At 41.5% G+C, this 17,939-nt stretch overlaps 2 protein-coding genes across 14 annotated transcripts in view; both read left to right on the top strand.

The window, feature by feature from the left end:
- Positions 1–5,052: 5,052 nt before the first annotated feature.
- On the top strand, positions 5,053–9,316 carry dmbx2 (diencephalon/mesencephalon homeobox 2). Its single transcript, XM_020098487.2, has 4 exons — positions 5,053–5,192; positions 5,956–6,128; positions 7,384–7,559; positions 8,326–9,316. The coding sequence occupies exons 2-4, from the start codon at positions 5,963–5,965 to the stop codon at positions 8,833–8,835; spliced, it is 852 nt and encodes a 283-aa protein (XP_019954046.2). The 5' UTR covers positions 5,053–5,192; positions 5,956–5,962; the 3' UTR covers positions 8,836–9,316.
- A 598-nt stretch (positions 9,317–9,914) lies between these two features.
- Positions 9,915–17,939, top strand: part of csnk1g2b (casein kinase 1, gamma 2b) — a 33,213-nt gene continuing 25,188 nt past the window's right edge. For 4 of the 13 annotated variants that reach the window (XM_020098479.2, XM_020098485.2, XM_020098484.2 and 1 more), the window contains exons 1-2: positions 9,915–10,071; positions 13,022–13,826. In XM_020098479.2, coding sequence (XP_019954038.2) covers positions 13,599–13,826 — 228 coding nt within the window. In that variant the 5' untranslated portion in view covers positions 9,915–10,071; positions 13,022–13,598. Of the gene's footprint in view, positions 10,072–10,098; positions 10,324–10,563; positions 10,938–13,021; positions 13,827–17,939 lie in introns of those variants that run through there. The other 9 variants (XM_020098481.2, XM_069521721.1, XM_069521726.1 and 6 more) reach the window with 7 other exon arrangements.

Raw genomic sequence — 17,939 nt, forward strand, 5'->3', positions numbered from 1 at the left:
CAGTTATACACAGGCCTGCAGAGGATTTGGGCTCTTTAAGTAAAGTGAGGATGTTTTCAAAAATAATATCACATATATTTTTAAATTACCAATGAACTTCATGCAAAGTTATTTTATATATATTTAAATACATTTTAAAAAATAAAATATATTTATAGTAATTTGTTGTAACCACCTTCACCTTTAAAACAGCAGATCCTCCTCGTGCACGTCCCCTCACAGTTTTTGAAGGTACATGGAAAAATGTTGTTCTAGGCGTCTTGTAGATTATTTACTAGATCTAAAACTAAGAACTAGAAATTGTACGACACCAGTAAAACTTGTATATGAAGTTAAAGTTCACACTTAATTCCAGTCGTTAAAACTATTATAAGTGCAATCGAACAACAAACATCAGCGATTGTGTGTCTGCATCACAAATACTTTAACTCCCGATACTTAAAGTACATTTTACTGATGATGATTATTTACCTTTACTATCATTTCTTTAGTATTTCCCCACATTTTGGACTTCTACTCTTCCTGCAGTAAAAGAAAGCCGTGCACACTTCTCCCACCTCTGCTGCACAAATAGTTTTTGACAGTGTGACAGCTTTTTCTCGGTACAGTGCCGGGCCTCTTGCCGTCTATATGTCTCTTTAACAGCAGGTGCAGCGGCCGTAATTCTCCTTTCTTCAGCAGATGTGTAAATTGGAAAAAAATGGGAGAGAAATGCTAAACTGAGAGGCCCATCCTTTCTTCGGTGTGTTTGCCTATTAAGCTCGTCCCGTCACATGTCAGGATGCATTTCCCCAGGCCGGGCCGCAGACCCCAGGTATTAAAAGAGCCAGTTAGCTGGGATCAATACCTACACAATGTTCCACTGACAGGGAGGGGGGCTTCCTAGTGTTTATCGAGTGTTGCAGAGATTTTGAACATGTGGAGCAAAGCAGCTTAGAGGTCGTCTTCATTATCAAATTCGATCAGTGCCTCTCTTTCTCTGTCCCCCGTGATCACCTTTGACTGGTGGGGGTCACGAGGGGGAAGCTGCGGGCTGAGGCCTCCACACTGACCCCATGCTGGGAGATGGAGAGCTGCATTATCTCCTGTGAGAGCTTCAGCAAAGAAACATTTTACTGGGCTCATCCCAAACAGACCTGAAGCACTTCATCAATCAGTCGTTCTTCAGAGAAACTGTTGGATTATCAACTGGGCATGTTGGGATTCTGAAGACGTCACCTTGAAAACAAAACTCCAGACATTTCTCCAGACCAATCGATTGACTGAGAACTAAATCAACAGCTCGTATTATCACCGGGCTTTAAAACACCCGCAGTCTGCTTTCTCTCTGTGGTCTGAGTTAAACCCTGCACCCCAGTGTGGCCCGTGGTGGGTACCCCTGACCCCCGGGCTACCCACAGCTGCCTCTCTCTCTCTCTCTCTCTCTTTCTCTCTCTCTCTCTCTCTCTATCCCTGTCTTTAATCAATGGTACTTTCCCCAATTAAGAGTCTGATCTTTGCTCAGTACCTCAAATTGATCTGCGGGCGGAGCTGCTTATTGCTCTGCTCCCGAGGGCCGTTCCGCAGATCATAAGAACCTAATTGGAAGTTAATAAATCTCTGGGTCGTATAAAGGGGGAATGATTATAGTCCGATGCATTTCCATAAGACTCAGATCTTCATTCTAGATCATTAAAATCGCACTAGTGGTTCGGTTCCTTCACTTCAAACCTCGGCTTCTAGCTTTCCTGAAATTACATTCTCACTCAGCCTATACACACTCTGAAGCAGAGCCAACTCAGTGTGTGTTTATGTTTGAGATTTCTGTGTGTACATGTTGTGTTTGCAGCCAGGTCAATGTCACTCTAAGCCCTGAGTGTGTCACAGCCAGTGTCAGGCCTCACAGCATGATCCTGGCACTCAGAGGGGCTTAAGAAGACCGGCTGACCTGCCGCCCGCTCTGCCTGTCCCCCTCAGGTCAAAGGCCAGCCGGGCCCTATTGATGAAGAAGTCTTTAGCTTCTCCACCCGCTCTCGCTGCTCCGGCCCCCACATGCTCCCGGACTAGGCCCCGAAAAGGCCTCTCGGTTGTGTTATGCGTGCCGATCGATCCACTTGGTGTCCAAGGGGGCCTTCCTTTGAGATAACTGACAACTACAAAGGTCCCCTCCTGACAGGCCCTTGTCAATACAAATTTCTACTATTGATAAGTAATTAAAGAAAGCCTGAACATAAGGGAGCGCTGCTTTATAAAACATCTGTTAAACAGGAGACATTAACAAAAACGACTTAAGGACAAGAAGAGAAAATAGAAAAGAATGGACTCCCCCTCTGTCCTCATTCGTCTCAACAGAATCAGTTTCCATCATTGCATCTATCTTCTAAGATATAGAGTGGACTCACGCACAGAACGGACCAGTCGAGAGATGATTGACTGATTAGTCAAATGATGAAGAATAATTTTGCCAGCAACACTTTTTGAAACCAAATATGTTTCTCTGATTTCAGCCTCTCAAGTTGTACAGGTTTGTGATCACACACTGAAACTGGTTCTAGAGATTCATTATTTTTCAGTCAGTATTTCACCAGGGTCCATATCTTTAACCTAAAACCACAAAATAACAACTCTGACAGTACAAAGCTGTCAGCAGCAAAATGATAGACGGCCAAGAGCTTCCAAAAATTGGTCAGAAGTTCCAATGACCTGATGTTAAAAGATTAAAAGCAGTTTTCCTCATTGTTTACTGCAGCTTATAAGATGAGAACTTTAATAACTTCATGTTATTTGACACGGTGCAGGATAAACACTGGATGTTATGATGGTTACTATTCACGCTGCAGTGAGGTCTGTTTAATTCCCTCCACTCTGACAACGGTTATTAAACCTGTGAGAGTTTCACCTGTTTAGCGGTGAGACTGTCGTCAGTGATGTGGCTCAGCTTTTTGTCTTTTTCTCCCTTTAATCCATGCATGTGTAAGTGGATCCTCTGAGACCAGGATAAGTCCTTTCAAGCAGTTTTAAACACTACAGGAGGGACTCAAATCCAGTATCCTCTCATTTACCCCTGCACCTCAGTCCTTTAATGCAACATACTTAGAGTATATCCTGGTAATTAGACCTAATGCACCCAGGCCTGTTTCGTAACTTAACTTGAAGACTAATGGAATATGACGATAGTGTTGTTTAGAGTTGCTGTGGGGACTTTGAGGGTGAAAGTCCGTCAGCAACTTTTGGACGACTGAGAAGTGAGGAGCTAATTAAAGATTGAACCCTGCTCGTCTTGATGGGTACAGGAGGTGAACCCGGCCGAGCCCTGCTGGCCTGCAGAAGGGGAAATGATCCGGAGGGGGGGGCCGTGCAGTGATGGGGAGGGTCACACACAACCACACTCTTTGTGTGCCTCTAATCCCCCCAGCCAACACAGCTTTGGCCAGGTTTCATCATGAAAGTGCCATGAAATAACTACTTTTTTTCTCTCTTCGCAGTAAATCTCCCCTAATCCTGCGGGCTGCGGAGACAAAGGCCTCTGGGACCTAATCCTGGAGCTTTTAGTGGGGCTGAGGGGCTGGCCGACAGAGGCTCTTCTAAATGACTTATTTCTATCGGACACTAATATAGCTTGACAGCCAAGAACAGCGAAAGGAGGCGGAAAAGAAAAAAGCCAGGGGAAAAAGGAGCACAAACATTTTCACATATTTTGGGAGTCTGAGCTGTTTATTGTGTGAGTGTGAGAGGAAGAAGTGAACCATGGTTATTGGTATATACACCCTCAAGGTACACAGCAGTGGAGACGTCTCACGTATAGATTTAAAGTAATAAATACACAAATTCTTTATATGCAGTTGATGTCGGTGCAGGAATGTACCTGTAGATTCTTTCTGAGCAGGTTTGATGAGAATCTGCCTTGAAACTGAACACAGGTTAAACAGCTCCACAATTAAACAGTTGTCCTGCACTGACTGCAAAACATTTTTATACCAAATGAAATCTAGACTAGAAACATTTCACAATGGATGAAAGGTTTGTTTTCATCACTATAGCTGAAGTTCTTACAAACACATTTCTACATTAGAGGCATTCAAAATGGATTTGTATGAAAGTAAAGTCTCATTTAAGTTTTTATAAAATGCTCATCGTTCACTGGGATAAGTTTATTTTCACATTCCAAACAGTGTAATGTAATGCAATAGTAGGTTTCTCTCTTTTTTTTCCAATAAAAGGGTTTTGGAACGACTGATCATCTAAAGATGGAACCAGATGTATTTTGGGACAGACAGGTTTTTTTGCTAAATCGTTTTCTACTAAATTAACACATTTCTTAATTGCAGTTTTATTATATGACTGCGTTGAGACATTTCCCTTCTCTGTGGACAAGGCCAATTAGCTACAGGAGAAAATACTGACAGCCGCTTAATAACACAGTGGTCAAAGTATTCAGTTACTTTAAAAACTTTTGAAATATGCTGCAGTTGGAAACACTCACATTAAATAAAGAATCTGATGAAAGCTGTTGGCCCCTGTAAATCCAATGTTTTATAATAAACTGCACCTTATGGAAATGGAAATGTTGGAAACTTCTCCTCTGATGATTTATTAAAGGTTTTTCTCTTCCTGAGAAATATTTCTAATTTAGCTCGGCTGCATCTTAAGACCTTGTCCTCATTGAGCAGGCTTCAGATTAACTTCACACGGTGACAGTTTATGGGCAAAATATGGCGCCTGTTAGCAAAACAAACCCTCCGAGAAAACCCCCAGTGTATGGGAGAAAGAGGGCCGAGAGGGAGAGGACAATCAAAGGCTGTTATTTTAATCTGTGCTGCCTCGGAGATTAGCCGACCACATTGTTTTAATTGTTTTAACGGGGGAATGAAATGCTCTCTTATAGGGGAGGGGGGGGGGGGGGGGATCCTTGGCATAAATCTCTCAAGTTCAATAGTTTCAAAAACTTGAGCCCCTCGCAGCCCCCCTCTCTTCCCTCATCCCACCTAATCCCGGCTAATACCTTTCTTTCTATTGGCTAATGGCTGAGGGGAGCCTGGGTAAATGCTTCTTAAATAGTCGTGGGTGAGAATGGTTTCGGGGAATGAGATGTGTGGCTCGACAAAGAGGCGCTGCTGTGTGAGGATTTAAGGCCCAAACTGAGACTAAACACCGGACCACGACTGGACCTCTGTGCGTAAAGACGCACCAGGACCACAGCCCCCGGAGCTCAGGTAAAACAGCCGAGGACTGAAAACTGTGTCATGAGAAATGTTTTCATCTGTGGGTGAAGGGTCAGTTCTGCTGGTGCTCATCAATTGTTGTAATATCTGAGTTCAAAATGCAGTTTTTATGGCTGTTGGATGCAAAAGAGTTTGGTTTGTGGTGTGAATGTGAATTAAAACCTGTTTGAAAATGTCTTTGCCATTTTTACTTTCGTATTTTAATCCACAATTAACACAATCACTAACTGGAGGGATTAAAATGTAGGGATTGAGCCAATGCTGGTTTCTCTGCTCTTACGAACACATTTCTAAATTAGAAAGTGATGAATATGAAAGTCAACATGGTTTCATTCGAGTTTTTATAAAAATCCTCATCGTGACCTTAGTTCACTGAGAGAAGTTTATTTTCACTTTCCAGTAAATCAAATTATATTTAAGTAAACTTTACTATCACACCTTGAAACTAAAAATGACTCATCACTCAACTAAATTACTATCCAAAAGTTTTTTTAAACAACTTCTTGATTCTTCATTGTTTGTTGTGTTGCCACAATACATTTGTATTGGTCAGTAAAAGAAAACATTTAAATAAAGGGATAAAACAGAGGAAATAGTTTTAATGTGACCTGATGTTGGTTCCTGTGATCGTTATTTCTCAGTTTTACTTTTTACAAGTGGAGCCATGTAAAAATGATGTTAAAGCAAATGACACAGACTTCATGTCTCTTTCATATGGATTTAAAATGGCACCTTTCACTCTCTGGTTCTTTAGATCCACCATGAACTCGTTGAATTTCTGCGGGACATCCAGCGGTGGAGTGTTTCCTCTCCACGGTGCCAGCTCCATGCTGTTCGACCTGCACCAGCAGATGGCGGAGCAGTACCACGTTTACTCTGCAGCAGGGCCCACGGTGCACACCCTGTCTGTGGCTGAGAGGCTGGCAGGTGGGTTCCCTGGCTCCTGCTCATGTGGAATCTAAAAGTTCATTCTCTCATTCACCCACCTCATCGCTTTTAAAGAATATAATTCTATAAACTATGTAATTTACTTTGGTTTTAAAAAACCTAAGTAACTTTGGAAGTGGGGGGGTTGAGAGTTTTGAGGTCACATGTGAGGGTCACATGAGTCGTGATGGGGTGATGGGGTGTTAAGCTGCCTGTGGAGGGAACTCTGCTCGCTAACTTAAAACCCAAGAGTCGCAACAGTGGAAAGTAACTCTCCTCTGAAATAGCCCACTGTCAGCTACTTGAGATTTTAGGTATTTTTAGGATACCATCGTTACTGTAATAGAAATAACAAGTGACAGAATTTTTAAATATCATCAACAGTAAATTTAACAGTTGAAACTAGATCCACTTGAACCAACAGTAACGTGCCAGGTTTCCCTCAGTCTTAATAATCAGATAATATAATGTGTTAAGCACTTATAGATATTTTTCTGCATGAATACTTTCTATATTCACCATTCAGCAACTCTCCCTTAGGTGACACTGTCATACTTTTTCCTCCACTTCATAAGAAGAGTAAATAATTGTTGAATATGACTTTAATAACCTACAATATAAACTAATACAAATGTTGTTTTATGGGTTCTTGCCTCTGAGGACTTTCATAGAACTGTCATTCATGCGACACAGCTTCTTTTAATAGATAATAATGTGCATATGTAAAGATTGTGTCAGACAAAAAAAAGGAGGATGAAGCTTATTCATTAAAATAAAAAGCCGAAAAGTAAAATTTGTGAAAACTGAGTGGCGCTAAGTCACATTTCTATGAAGGAGTGTCATGGAAACAGTTGTAAAGCATTTCATTCATTTATAAATATATATAGACAATAAAAACTGGGGGAAAAAATAATTTCCCCAATGAATTTAAAGAAATTTACAAATGAAACATTCATCTATCTATAAATAGTCCAAATAAAAAAAGATTTTTACTTAAGTAAAAATAAATCGTTGAATTTATAAAGAAAATGCAGTTCATGAGAAATATTTATCTGAATCCACATAATGAATTAACAATACTGGTTTTATTCAGCTTTTTACTCTTTTTACTTTACTTTTTGAAGGAACAACAAAAGCTTTAAATCAAATGACCTGACATATGCTACTGACTAATTACTTAGGTGGCTCCTTGTCAACCTCAGACATTCTGCTGACTCATGTTGTGATGGTTATTTTCTTCTCCCTGTCCTATCAGAGCTGATTCTGGAGGCTCGCTATGGGAACCAGCAGAAGCAGCGTCGCAGCCGCACAGCGTTCACAGTGTCCCAGCTGCAGGCTCTGGAGAAAGCCTTCCAACAGACACAGTACCCAGACGTGGGCATGAGAGAGAGGCTGGCTGTTTGCATCAACCTTCCTGAGGCTCGTATTCAGGTGAGAGAGCAAACTCCACCCAGCAGCACCTGACTGCTAACCTGACACCAGTACTGCCAGAACATTTAGCTGGAAACCATGAAGAAAACCCTGCTGCAGTTACTGTGTGATATTAATGTTCAATGAGGTGAAGAAAGTGGATCATATGAATAATGGTTACTGCATTATATAGATATAATACAGAACAGCAAATATATATCTACATGTGTACAGGTATAGAAGTGCTGTACAGTTATTTTGAACACCTTTGCTATTTTGATGAAGCACTTTGCCATTTCTATACAAGAAAATATACAGTTCGTAATAGACTTACACTAAACAGACAATTTAATATATTTTTATTCCTGTTTTTTAACATTTTGGTGTTTTTGGGGGCTTTTATTTATTTTTACTATTTTATTTTCATTGTCATTGTCCTTTTCTCACTTATTTCAATCCTTTGTGTGTGTGTGTGTGTGTGTGTATCTTTTTTCTCTGTCAGTCTATATAAATAAATTTCTTCTAATAATGAAGTGATCGTAAAAATCAAATTTATGATCTTGTTATTTTCTGCTGCCTTCTGAAGTTTTGTTATGTTATTTATTTTCATGTCATTCATTTAGATCAGGTTATTTCCTCTGAATGTATTTATTTGCACATATTATCTTTAATTTAATCTTTGAGTTTGTTTTCCAGATTGTTTAAATGTCTGTGAAGTCCTGAAAAGTGAATTAAACTGAACAATAAAATAAACAAACTTACCGTGGTGGGTTTCTCTCTCCTCCAGGTGTGGTTCAAGAACAGGAGGGCCAAGTTTCGTAAAGATCAGAAGTGCTCATCGCTCTCCAGAGACAACAACAGTCTGGAGGAGACCCCACACCGCAGGAAGGTGGCTCAGGAAGAAGTGAGGCCTGATGACAAACAGGAAGTCATCACATCATGCACTGACAGGCACAGCTCTCCTCCTCCTCCTCTTCTTCCTCCTCCTCCACATGTCCGGGATGTTCGGCCTCCTCTCACCCCTTCAGACTCTGATATCTCACGGTGCCCCCTCCGACTACACTCCCCTCCACTGTTCCCTTTCATGACAGGGGAGCGCTACAGCCTCCCACCTCACCAGCCGGTTGTAGGAGTGCTGTCCGCCGACCTCGCCCTCCCCCCGGTGTTCTGGCCCATTATACGACAGCATAGCTCCACCCTGGGGGTTCCTCCATCATCGCTTACTAAAAACTGTAGCCTGTCCCTTCAGACTGCTTGTTCCAGTAAAGCTGTACCTCACCCTCACCTGGGGCTGTAACAGAAGTGGATGTATACACCCATATGTTTTCTCTTCTCATGGGACATCTGAAGAGATCCTATGTGGGAGACACCAGGGCAGCAAGAAGGAGAAGGCCCCTTCTTCCTTGTTTATGTGAAACTGACCACAGACAGAGCAGAGAATATGATTTTTAATTTAGATGTTGTTTCTATTGAACGCCTGTTTGTCTAAAGCAATGTAAAAGCTACAGTCACATATTCTCAGACATTATTTTAGCAGCCGAAGTCTCATCTGGGTCTGGTTTAAACATCTACACTTTGGTTGAAGTTGGCCTGTAGTGTGAGTTTGCTTGATGTTTATTCCATCACAGACAATAAGCAGTGTCAGCACCACATCTAAAGATATTCCTGTCTCCTTCAGCGTTATTCAGCTACAACGCCAACAAGCTCAGTAGTAATAATGAGAAAAGCCCCTCATTGTAAGCACTGTGAAATACAAATGTGAAATAAAATTATTTGTTGTGGAATTTTCCTTGATTTTGTGAGGATATGTAAAATACTGTATACAAGATACAAAATACATAAAACTGTTGAGTAATAATATGTGTAATAAGTTACAGATCGTACAGAGGATGTGTGATAGATCAATTCATCAAGTTGATAAACTGTCGGAAAATAGTAGAAACAAGGCCCAACAAAAGATGACCCCGTCCAATATAAATAGATAAACAGTATAAATAAAACAGATAGAATGATGTACATGGATAAACAGGATTATTCGGTGTAAATAGGAGCAAATGTCAATATATAGTGTGTTTACTTGTAAGGGTGAAGTCTTCAGTTGGAAAATATGAACAATAAAACAAACTCCTCATCAGGTTTTCAAATGGAAGAATATGTGAAGCTGTTTGTGGCCATGATAATAATCCAGCTGTCGTGTAAAGCCCCATCATTTAAATATTTTAGTGTAAATCAGTACTTTGTGGGGAATCTTGTGTGTGTGTGTGTGTGTCTTAACCTCACGTGTGGGAAAAGTTCAAATCTGATCACACTCATCGATCAGTCTGGCGCAGATGCTTCGCCCGCCCGATGTTTGGACTTATTCACCAAACCAGTTGCGTCGGCTATTCAGCGTAGCGCCAGTGACGCCGAGTCTCTCTGGGCTTAAAGAGACAACAGCGAAATCCTGGCAAGTTGAGGACGAGAGAAGCGAAATGAGACAGAATCTGCACAAACCACAACAACATGACTGCGCTTCGATAGCGGACGTTTGAAGGTAACACGCTTTGCTTTGTGGACGGACATTCAGCCGTCTGTTATCGATTATCACAGACGCCATGTATGTGGGCGCTCTCCTCGGGTGTTTCGTGTGCTAGCTTGCTAAGTGGCTAGCTACTGTGCTAAGCGGTAAGAGATACCCCGGCTGCCGCTGGCGAGCAAGTCGGTTGTTCGGGATTAAGGAGTCGCCCGGCGGCGGTCAGGGAAACGAACATAGCCGGAATCTGAAAATTACAAACCACACATTCAGGTAAAACCATTCATTGTAATGTTGCTCCAGCTGATAGCTTTAATAACGACGTCGCCAGGGACGCTGTTATTAAGCATTTACTAACTGAGCACCTAGCATAGGTAATGTCAATCAATGAATATTTCATGCTGCGTTCCGACTCAGTTTTTATTGACACTGGTTCAGTCATAGTCATCTTGGTGGTGTTGTAAACACACTGGTTAATGTTCCGTCGGGTTTTAATCAGGCGCTGATGGGGCCGAGAGGAACGCTGTGTTTGGTAGGAGCTAGCCTGGTTAGCTGTGTGACATGCCGACTGAGCTGTAGCATGAGGGCACATCTCTACTTTAGATTCATTCTCTCTGCATTGCGACGTGTTTATAAACCACAAGAAGTGAGTTCGATAGAAACGAACTGAGCTGCGATTGAACGACACCAGGCTGACGGGAGCTAGCTAACCAACGCGAGGATTGCCAGAGAACATTTGGCCTTGTCCGCCGAACCAGCTGGGGTAACGTTACCGCTACATTTTCTCTGCACGCGTATGGAGTGGACCGGCTTGTACGATTTTCACGAGCTATTTCTCACCTCGTATCAGGAAGCAAACTTTGTGCAAACACACGGAGAGAAATCAGGTACTTTGGATCCACCGAGTAACGCTTAGTGACAGCTGCCAGCCACTAGCCAGGTAGCTAGCAGCTATAGTTAGCATAAGCTCAGCATTGTAGATATTTAGCAACACGTACGAGGAATATTTGGGAATCTGGCCTCGGCACTAGTGTTTGACTTCACGTGGAGTCTTCGTATTTGATGTTGTTTTCATGTTTCAACGTCGGACGTCGTCTTGCGTCGTGTTAGTGCTAGCTAGCTGTGTTGAGGATAATTGTAGCAGGCTGTCGTTGTCTGACTCGAAACGTTCTTGTCAGGAGGTAATATTCATAGTGCTTTTGTGTCTGAGGTTCATAAAAGCCACCTTTACACTTGGCACGTATGGATGTTCACTTAAAGTGTTGTGTGCGCAAGTAGCTTGGCTGATATACCAAACAGCTGATGTGAAAATAACAATATACAACTTCCTGAAATGAGTGATTAGTAAGGTATTAATAAGTTATTGGCTTTTTACTTTACTCAGATCTTAATTAGTTTCTAGGTTCACCAATACTGCCACATAATCCAACTTGGCCATTTGGTTTTAAAAGAATTCACTGGAATTGTTTTAGGTTGGTCTCCTATGATGTCATACAGTATTTTCATGGTACAAGGAAGACATGACAGTGTAGTGATTGACTGCATACCCGGCTTATGCATGTGCTCTTCTCCTCAGGCGTGCTGGGTGCTGTAGTCAGATTACAGGCATTTTATTCTCAGTGGCTCTTTGTGGGCTGTATCATCGTTTATTTCACTCACACACTAATATGTTTGCCTCCTCAAGGAAATGTTATCTCATCCATTATTTGTGGAATAAACTTGTGATGGATTAAAATCAGCATTATACCCCAAAATGATTTGGATTAATATTGAATTGCATCAAAATAATGCTCACTCATCATTGGCAGACATATGACTGATCATTTTAGTCCTGTTGTGATTACATTATTTTCTCTGTCATATACAGCTGAGCTAGCAGTCCACTAGACTGTATGCAAATCCAACCAATAATGTGCTTCCCAATGATGAAAATGTTACGATGAGATGAGGCATTACAGCAGCAATTGATCCGTGTAAGTGCCTTTCCATAGGAAAAAGTAGCTGCTCATTGCTAGTGCCTGCATTACCTGCACTCTTCAGCACCACCAACATCTTAGCTCATGGGCATGGGGGAGTTAGGAGGGCGGCGGAGAGACATCTGCATGTGATTGTTTTCAGAAAGCTGCACAGAGATGGTCAAATTACACTCAATATCATGTTGTCAGTTGTGCCTGGCATAGCTTTTATTATAGTATAGTCTGCTTTCCTGTCACTTAGTTACCAGAGCACGTTTTGCACCGTTAAACATTCTTGTGAATAAATATTTGTATCCTGCTGTGTGCAGATCTTCATTCACTGTTCAGATTCTCTGTTCTCTCTGTTTATTTTCCACACCTGAAGAATAAGCCTGAAACTTATCCCAGTGTCTCACGGTATAAGTTGCATATGTCTCATATATTAAAACACAACTTTGTGATCTACAAAATCTCCCTGAAAAATAGCTTTAATTGCAAAAGAGATATGTTTTTTTCAAGTCTGAGTTCCACTGTTAAATTATTATGCTCATATTGATTGCTTTATTGAATTTGCCTTGTCTGGAGCAAGCTCTCATTTCAGCTGTAGTGGGGAAACAGCCACAGTCGACATAATTTGATCTTCAAGAAAAAAGAAATTCTGAAAGTTTTAATCTCCTAATGACCATAAAGTGTTATGGTGACAAATAATGATATATTTGCCTTTTTAATGTATTTTGACTCATATTGATTGCTTCACAGAAAATACATGTATAGTATTTGGCAGTGAGATTGTAGATTAGGGTAGCAACTGGAGAGGCAATCTTATTTGCAGTTAGTAAACACAACCCTTTTTTAATATTCAAACAAGCCGCAAGATATAATAGATGTAATTAATAAGGGAGGTTAGTCTGTCATGCTTAAATGTTACAAATGATCCACACTCTACATGCTTCTAAGCTACATGAAAACCAGCATCATAACAAACGGTTTGATTTCTGTGTTTTTTACTTTTTCAGATATCCATCAAATCCATCTGTTACCCGTCTTTCTCATCGCCCTGTTCTCTCAACTTCGGGTTGCCTTGTCTTTTGTGGCCCTGCAACATGGAGTCTAACCACGGTGTCACTGAAGGCTGACCAGAAGGAATGAGGCACTCCAGGAGATGTTTCCAAATCGGCGTGTGGATGCAGTAGCTGGGTTTTGGAGTGCTTTTTTATGACTAGCATTGTATGTGCATCTGTGGGCACCGCCTAGCATAACCTGCCTATTCCTCAGGCAGGGAAATGCTACTCTGAGACTGGTGCTGGAGACACGCACAAGAAAAGAGCCCCTCCAGTAAACAAGGAACACGAAGAAAAAAGGGAACCCTCAGCAAAAGAGCTGTCTTGATCGACGCACTTCAACTGTAGTTTGAGCTTGTTTTCTCAATGGTCTTGTGAACCATTGCACATTTTAGCAGCAAACACCTTTCCTCTGTCCTGTGAGATTTATCCTCCTCCCTCTCTCTAAAGTGATCTCAGTCATTGTCATTGGGATTTCTATGGTTTGCATGGCTGGAGAATAACCGTGGAGAGGCCAGGGTATCACAAGCTTATGGATTTTGACAAGAGAGGGGGCAAGGGAGAGACAGAGGAAGGGAAAAAGATGTCTAAGACAGCAGGCAGCAGGACTGGACATGGGGGCCGGAGTTCAGGGACCAATTCTGGAGTTCTTATGGTTGGTCCAAACTTCCGTGTGGGCAAAAAAATTGGCTGCGGGAACTTTGGCGAGCTGCGGCTGGGAAAAAATCTCTATACTAATGAATATGTGGCCATCAAATTGGTAAGTGCATCCTCAAGGTTGTTTTATGGACCGAGACTTCTATCTATGCACCGTACCATTGTTCTGATCCACATCCTATGAGCAGAATCATAAACCTCATATTTATAATGGTGTTTCAGCAGCTTAAGTCATGATAAATGTTTATTGTAATATGCAGCAGAATGTCTTAGACTCTTTGACCTAAGTGTGACAGGCACAGGAAGTGCATTTTCCCACAGCTTGGTCTCATGCACTGTTAATGAGTCAACCATGTTCCCCTTTTGCTTATGAAAGAGGTGAAGAACAGTTAGCTCAGATTGGCCTGAATCTTTAATTTTTCTATATTTCAAAGTAACAGCAGAAACATTTTAGTTTCGTAAATTAGATCTTAATATGTCTACTAAGACTTAAATGTTGTCCTCTAAGCTGAAATTGATGCCTTTAAGGTTTTATGTGAAACAAATTTCTTTGTTAAAACTGAATCCCTTCTTTTCTATTCCCTGTTTTCTCTAGTCAATAGAGATAACGTCAAATCATGTGGAATCTCTCCCTCTGATAAGCTCACACCAGACCCTATGAGCAATCAATAATTTACCATGTCTTTATGTTTTGTGTCAGCATGAATGCTTTTTTTCCACAGCGCCCGGTTTAGTAGCATTTAGACCGAAAAACCACATCAAATGTTGAGGCCAGTTTGTTTACCAATTTTTAGATTGTGCAGCAGCAGATCACTGCTCACTGCTCAACCATTTCCTCTGCACACAAACATTTCTCTACATATCTTTTCCTTTGCTATAAATGTGTTGCTACTTGTAGTACTTTGATCACTGGCAGTTTTTTTCTTTCTGTCGCTGGTAATGACTCAATGTAAGCAAGGCCTAACTTGGACTCGGCCATAGTGAAACTAATGGAAGCTAGGCGTCATCTCCACCACAGCTCCACTGGTCTGTGTATGATTATCCTTACATTTGTATCTCTCAGGGAGGTCATTATCTCCATACAGGCATCCATTGAAGGCCTTGCTAACCACATAGAAGGCAGAAGTTAGCAAACAGCTGTAATTGCAGTTCTCCTCTTTTCAAAATCTTTAGTTGTGCTTGCTGCCTCTCCCCCTTTGCCTGTGAACCCTCCCATCTGTTTGGGTATTTTTATCGCCATGGTGTCCAGCTATATCTGGATCTGGCATTAGGGCCATAACACAGCTCCATAGATCTTGTGGCCCACTGGTCCCAGCATTTATCTGGGTGTGCAGTGGTGAGAGGAGGAAGTGTGCTACTGGTGTAAACAAGCTCAACGAGGCCTGATTGACAGGAAACAGGTTTATTTAGGATTTAATTTTGGAACTAATCTCCGATGAAGATTTATGTTTTCTTGTTACTTTTATTTTTTGAGGTTAAATGATGACGCAAGTTTGTTCCTTTTAACAATCACAACATTTATCTCTTTTCAACAAACCAGACAGATTTGACTTTAATTGTCTAAGTGGTTTAATATGTGGGTGTTGCTGGGCCTCACATGGACAGGGCTTCTCCCTCGTCAGCTCTCAGGCTAACCCAGATTTTAGCACAGTTGTCTGTCCACATGTTTCTGTCCCTGGTCTCGCACTTCCCTGGGGTAACCCTGTGAATGTGACTGCCTGTCTAGTAGGGCATCTGTTTTGTCACAGGCTGTTATTGAGCTCCTGCTTATGGACTAAAACAAACAACAGCTCTGTCATCTTTCACCACCATGCTTGACATTTGTAGTGACTCCTTGTTGTCTGTCAGTCATTTCACTTTTAAATATTCAGATGTATAGAAACTACAATGATAGTTCATATTGTGGAAAATACAATTGATGTTGTTTATGTATTATAGTGCATTTTCAGAATCAGTCAATATTTAATCTTCATCTAAGTTTCTGATGTTGATAATAATAAGCCCTATTTGATGCCTGGTTGGTGACCAGATGACAAAATGGTCCTTGACTATACCAACGAGTCAATAAAGCAGCAGTATACTAAAATTTAACGTAATTTCAATGGTAATTTGACTTTGCTTGAAATATCTGTTGTAAATAATTGTGCCTGTTTGACTGTATACCACGGCACTAGTGTTGAGCTGGTGCCTTACGTGTTGAGTGTCTTGTGTACCGACTTGATGAGTTGGAAATATGGGTGGAGCCTGTCTGCACCTGGGATAAAGGTGAATCCCAGTGTCGCCCTGCTTTACCGCGTGATTGCAGAGAGAGAGAGAGAGAGATATGTGGCAGGCCAGGCCTCTGGGTCCTCTGGCAGTGGTCTTGAACTGCTGTGAATGTTGTTGCAAAAAGCAAGAGAGAAGTGGGAAACTGAAAGGTGGTCTTTGTTCGTAGGCCTTGTCGACACACAGTGGTTCAGTCTTTGGTTCAGCTGGGCGCTTTCTCACACTGACAAACGCCTGTGTGATGGAGGCAGGACCGTATAGCCACTGCTGTAAGTACACTGCAGACTTTACTCCCATGGGGAGATCCCAGTGCCTTAAAGAAACAGCAGCATTTAGTGTGTGCCTGCTATCACGGCTCACTTTAGAAAGTCACACCCACCATCTCCATCAATACATTCCCTGCGGTGGTGATGTAAATGTGCACTGGAAAAAAAGAGAATTCAATTCAATTCTTTGCATATTTCTGTTGTACTACACATCCTTTTATTTATTTTACTGCTCTGTTTCTCTTACTATATGATACTATCTAAAGGGTTTTGTCTTATCAAGGTCATCGTTTTTGCCTCGTTTGCAAGTCACATGCACACTCACGTCATCCATCCATTTTCACTGACATTTTCACGGGTCCACTCAGAGTTACAAACTTTACAGCTTGTATTTCATCATAGCCCCTCTTCACGTCGTTGGTCATTCAGTGACATGTAAGAGGTGCCTTTGAGACGCACCGTCTGCAAAGCTGGTATTATCAGCGACAAGTAATAAACCAGTTGGAGGCTCCTCTTTGTTGTGATGGCTATCTTTAACTGTGACAAGTGGCCATTATATTTTTCCCACAAGGGAGGAGAGCAATAAGTGAGTGTTATAGTGTTGAGACTTATTGTACAACCTAGTGCCTCCCTATAGCTCACACAGAGGGAGCTGCTATAGGAGTGACCATCTATGGAGACATACACAGCAACCACAGAGACTTATTGTACATTTGTGCCAGCCGTCTACATTCAGAACAGGGTCTTATCCTATATTGAAAGCAGGAATAGATATCTGATTCGAAATACTATTGTCTTTTGGTACCCAAATATTCATTGGCCGTCTAGGCGTCTTAGATTGATTTTTTTCCCGACTGAAATGCATTGTGGTCGTGGCGAACATTTTCTGCCAAAGCTAATTGCACAAGTTGGACAAACTAATAAATTTAATTCTTGGTTGTTGTCAGACTTGTAAATGTGTTCTTGCTGATGTCTGTACCTTTCATACCTGAGGATAAAGAACACTACTGAATATTTGGTTCATAGCATGTTTGTAGGTAGCCAGAAACTATAATATTGCTCCATTTCTCCAGGATAGCATGTTTATTAACATGCATAACAGTTAAAGACAATATAATAAATGTGTTTTCAGAGATTCCACTATATTGCTGTGAAGACATTATACCATCTTTGGTTATTTACAATGATGGATGATGTGAATTGCCAGCTTCCACGAATCGGAGACGCAACGTGTATCACAATAATCTAGCGTCTGTGCCACCACCCTGGCTCTCCCTTTTACACAGACGTCAATTCGGCTCTGTGACTCCCTCCACTGCATACATGTGTGTACCCTGTCCATTACAAGGCGGAATAAAGGTGAACATTTGTGCCTCGAATACACTGTTGTTTAGATTGTTGTGGAGTTCTGCTCCCAAGTGGAAAAAGCAATAATATGTTTTGCTTCCACAGACAACCTCCATGATATGCATTTGCAAGGTATGTTTGGTGAAGGGTGGAATGCCTCTGGCACACGTCTTATTTTTCTCTACCTGAGTCACTGATGTGGAGGCGTAAATGTAAGGGAGATCAGATGAGCAAAGCCACTCAATGCCGGTCAGTCGTGATGCTCAGAAGGAAATCTGAGGTGTTGTATCAAACTCTCTTGTCTGCCTCCCACTGTAGCTTGATAAGCATCTCTTGTT

Source organism: Paralichthys olivaceus, chromosome 3, assembly GCF_024713975.1.
Source record: "Paralichthys olivaceus isolate ysfri-2021 chromosome 3, ASM2471397v2, whole genome shotgun sequence".
NCBI classification, from domain to species: Eukaryota; Metazoa; Chordata; class Actinopteri; order Pleuronectiformes; family Paralichthyidae; genus Paralichthys; species Paralichthys olivaceus.

What these genes read in the sequence shown, in the direction of transcription:
- dmbx2 (XM_020098487.2), top strand. Translation starts at nt 5,963, where the DNA reads ATGAACTCGTTGAATTTCTGCGGGACATCCAGCGGTGGAGTGTTTCCT. An exon ending in TGTGGCTGAGAGGCTGGCAG is followed by an intron (nt 6,129 to 7,383) that starts GTGGGTTCCCTG and finishes CTGTCCTATCAG; the next exon opens with AGCTGATTCTGGAGGCTCGC. An exon ending in TTCCTGAGGCTCGTATTCAG is followed by an intron (nt 7,560 to 8,325) that starts GTGAGAGAGCAA and finishes TCTCTCCTCCAG; the next exon opens with GTGTGGTTCAAGAACAGGAG.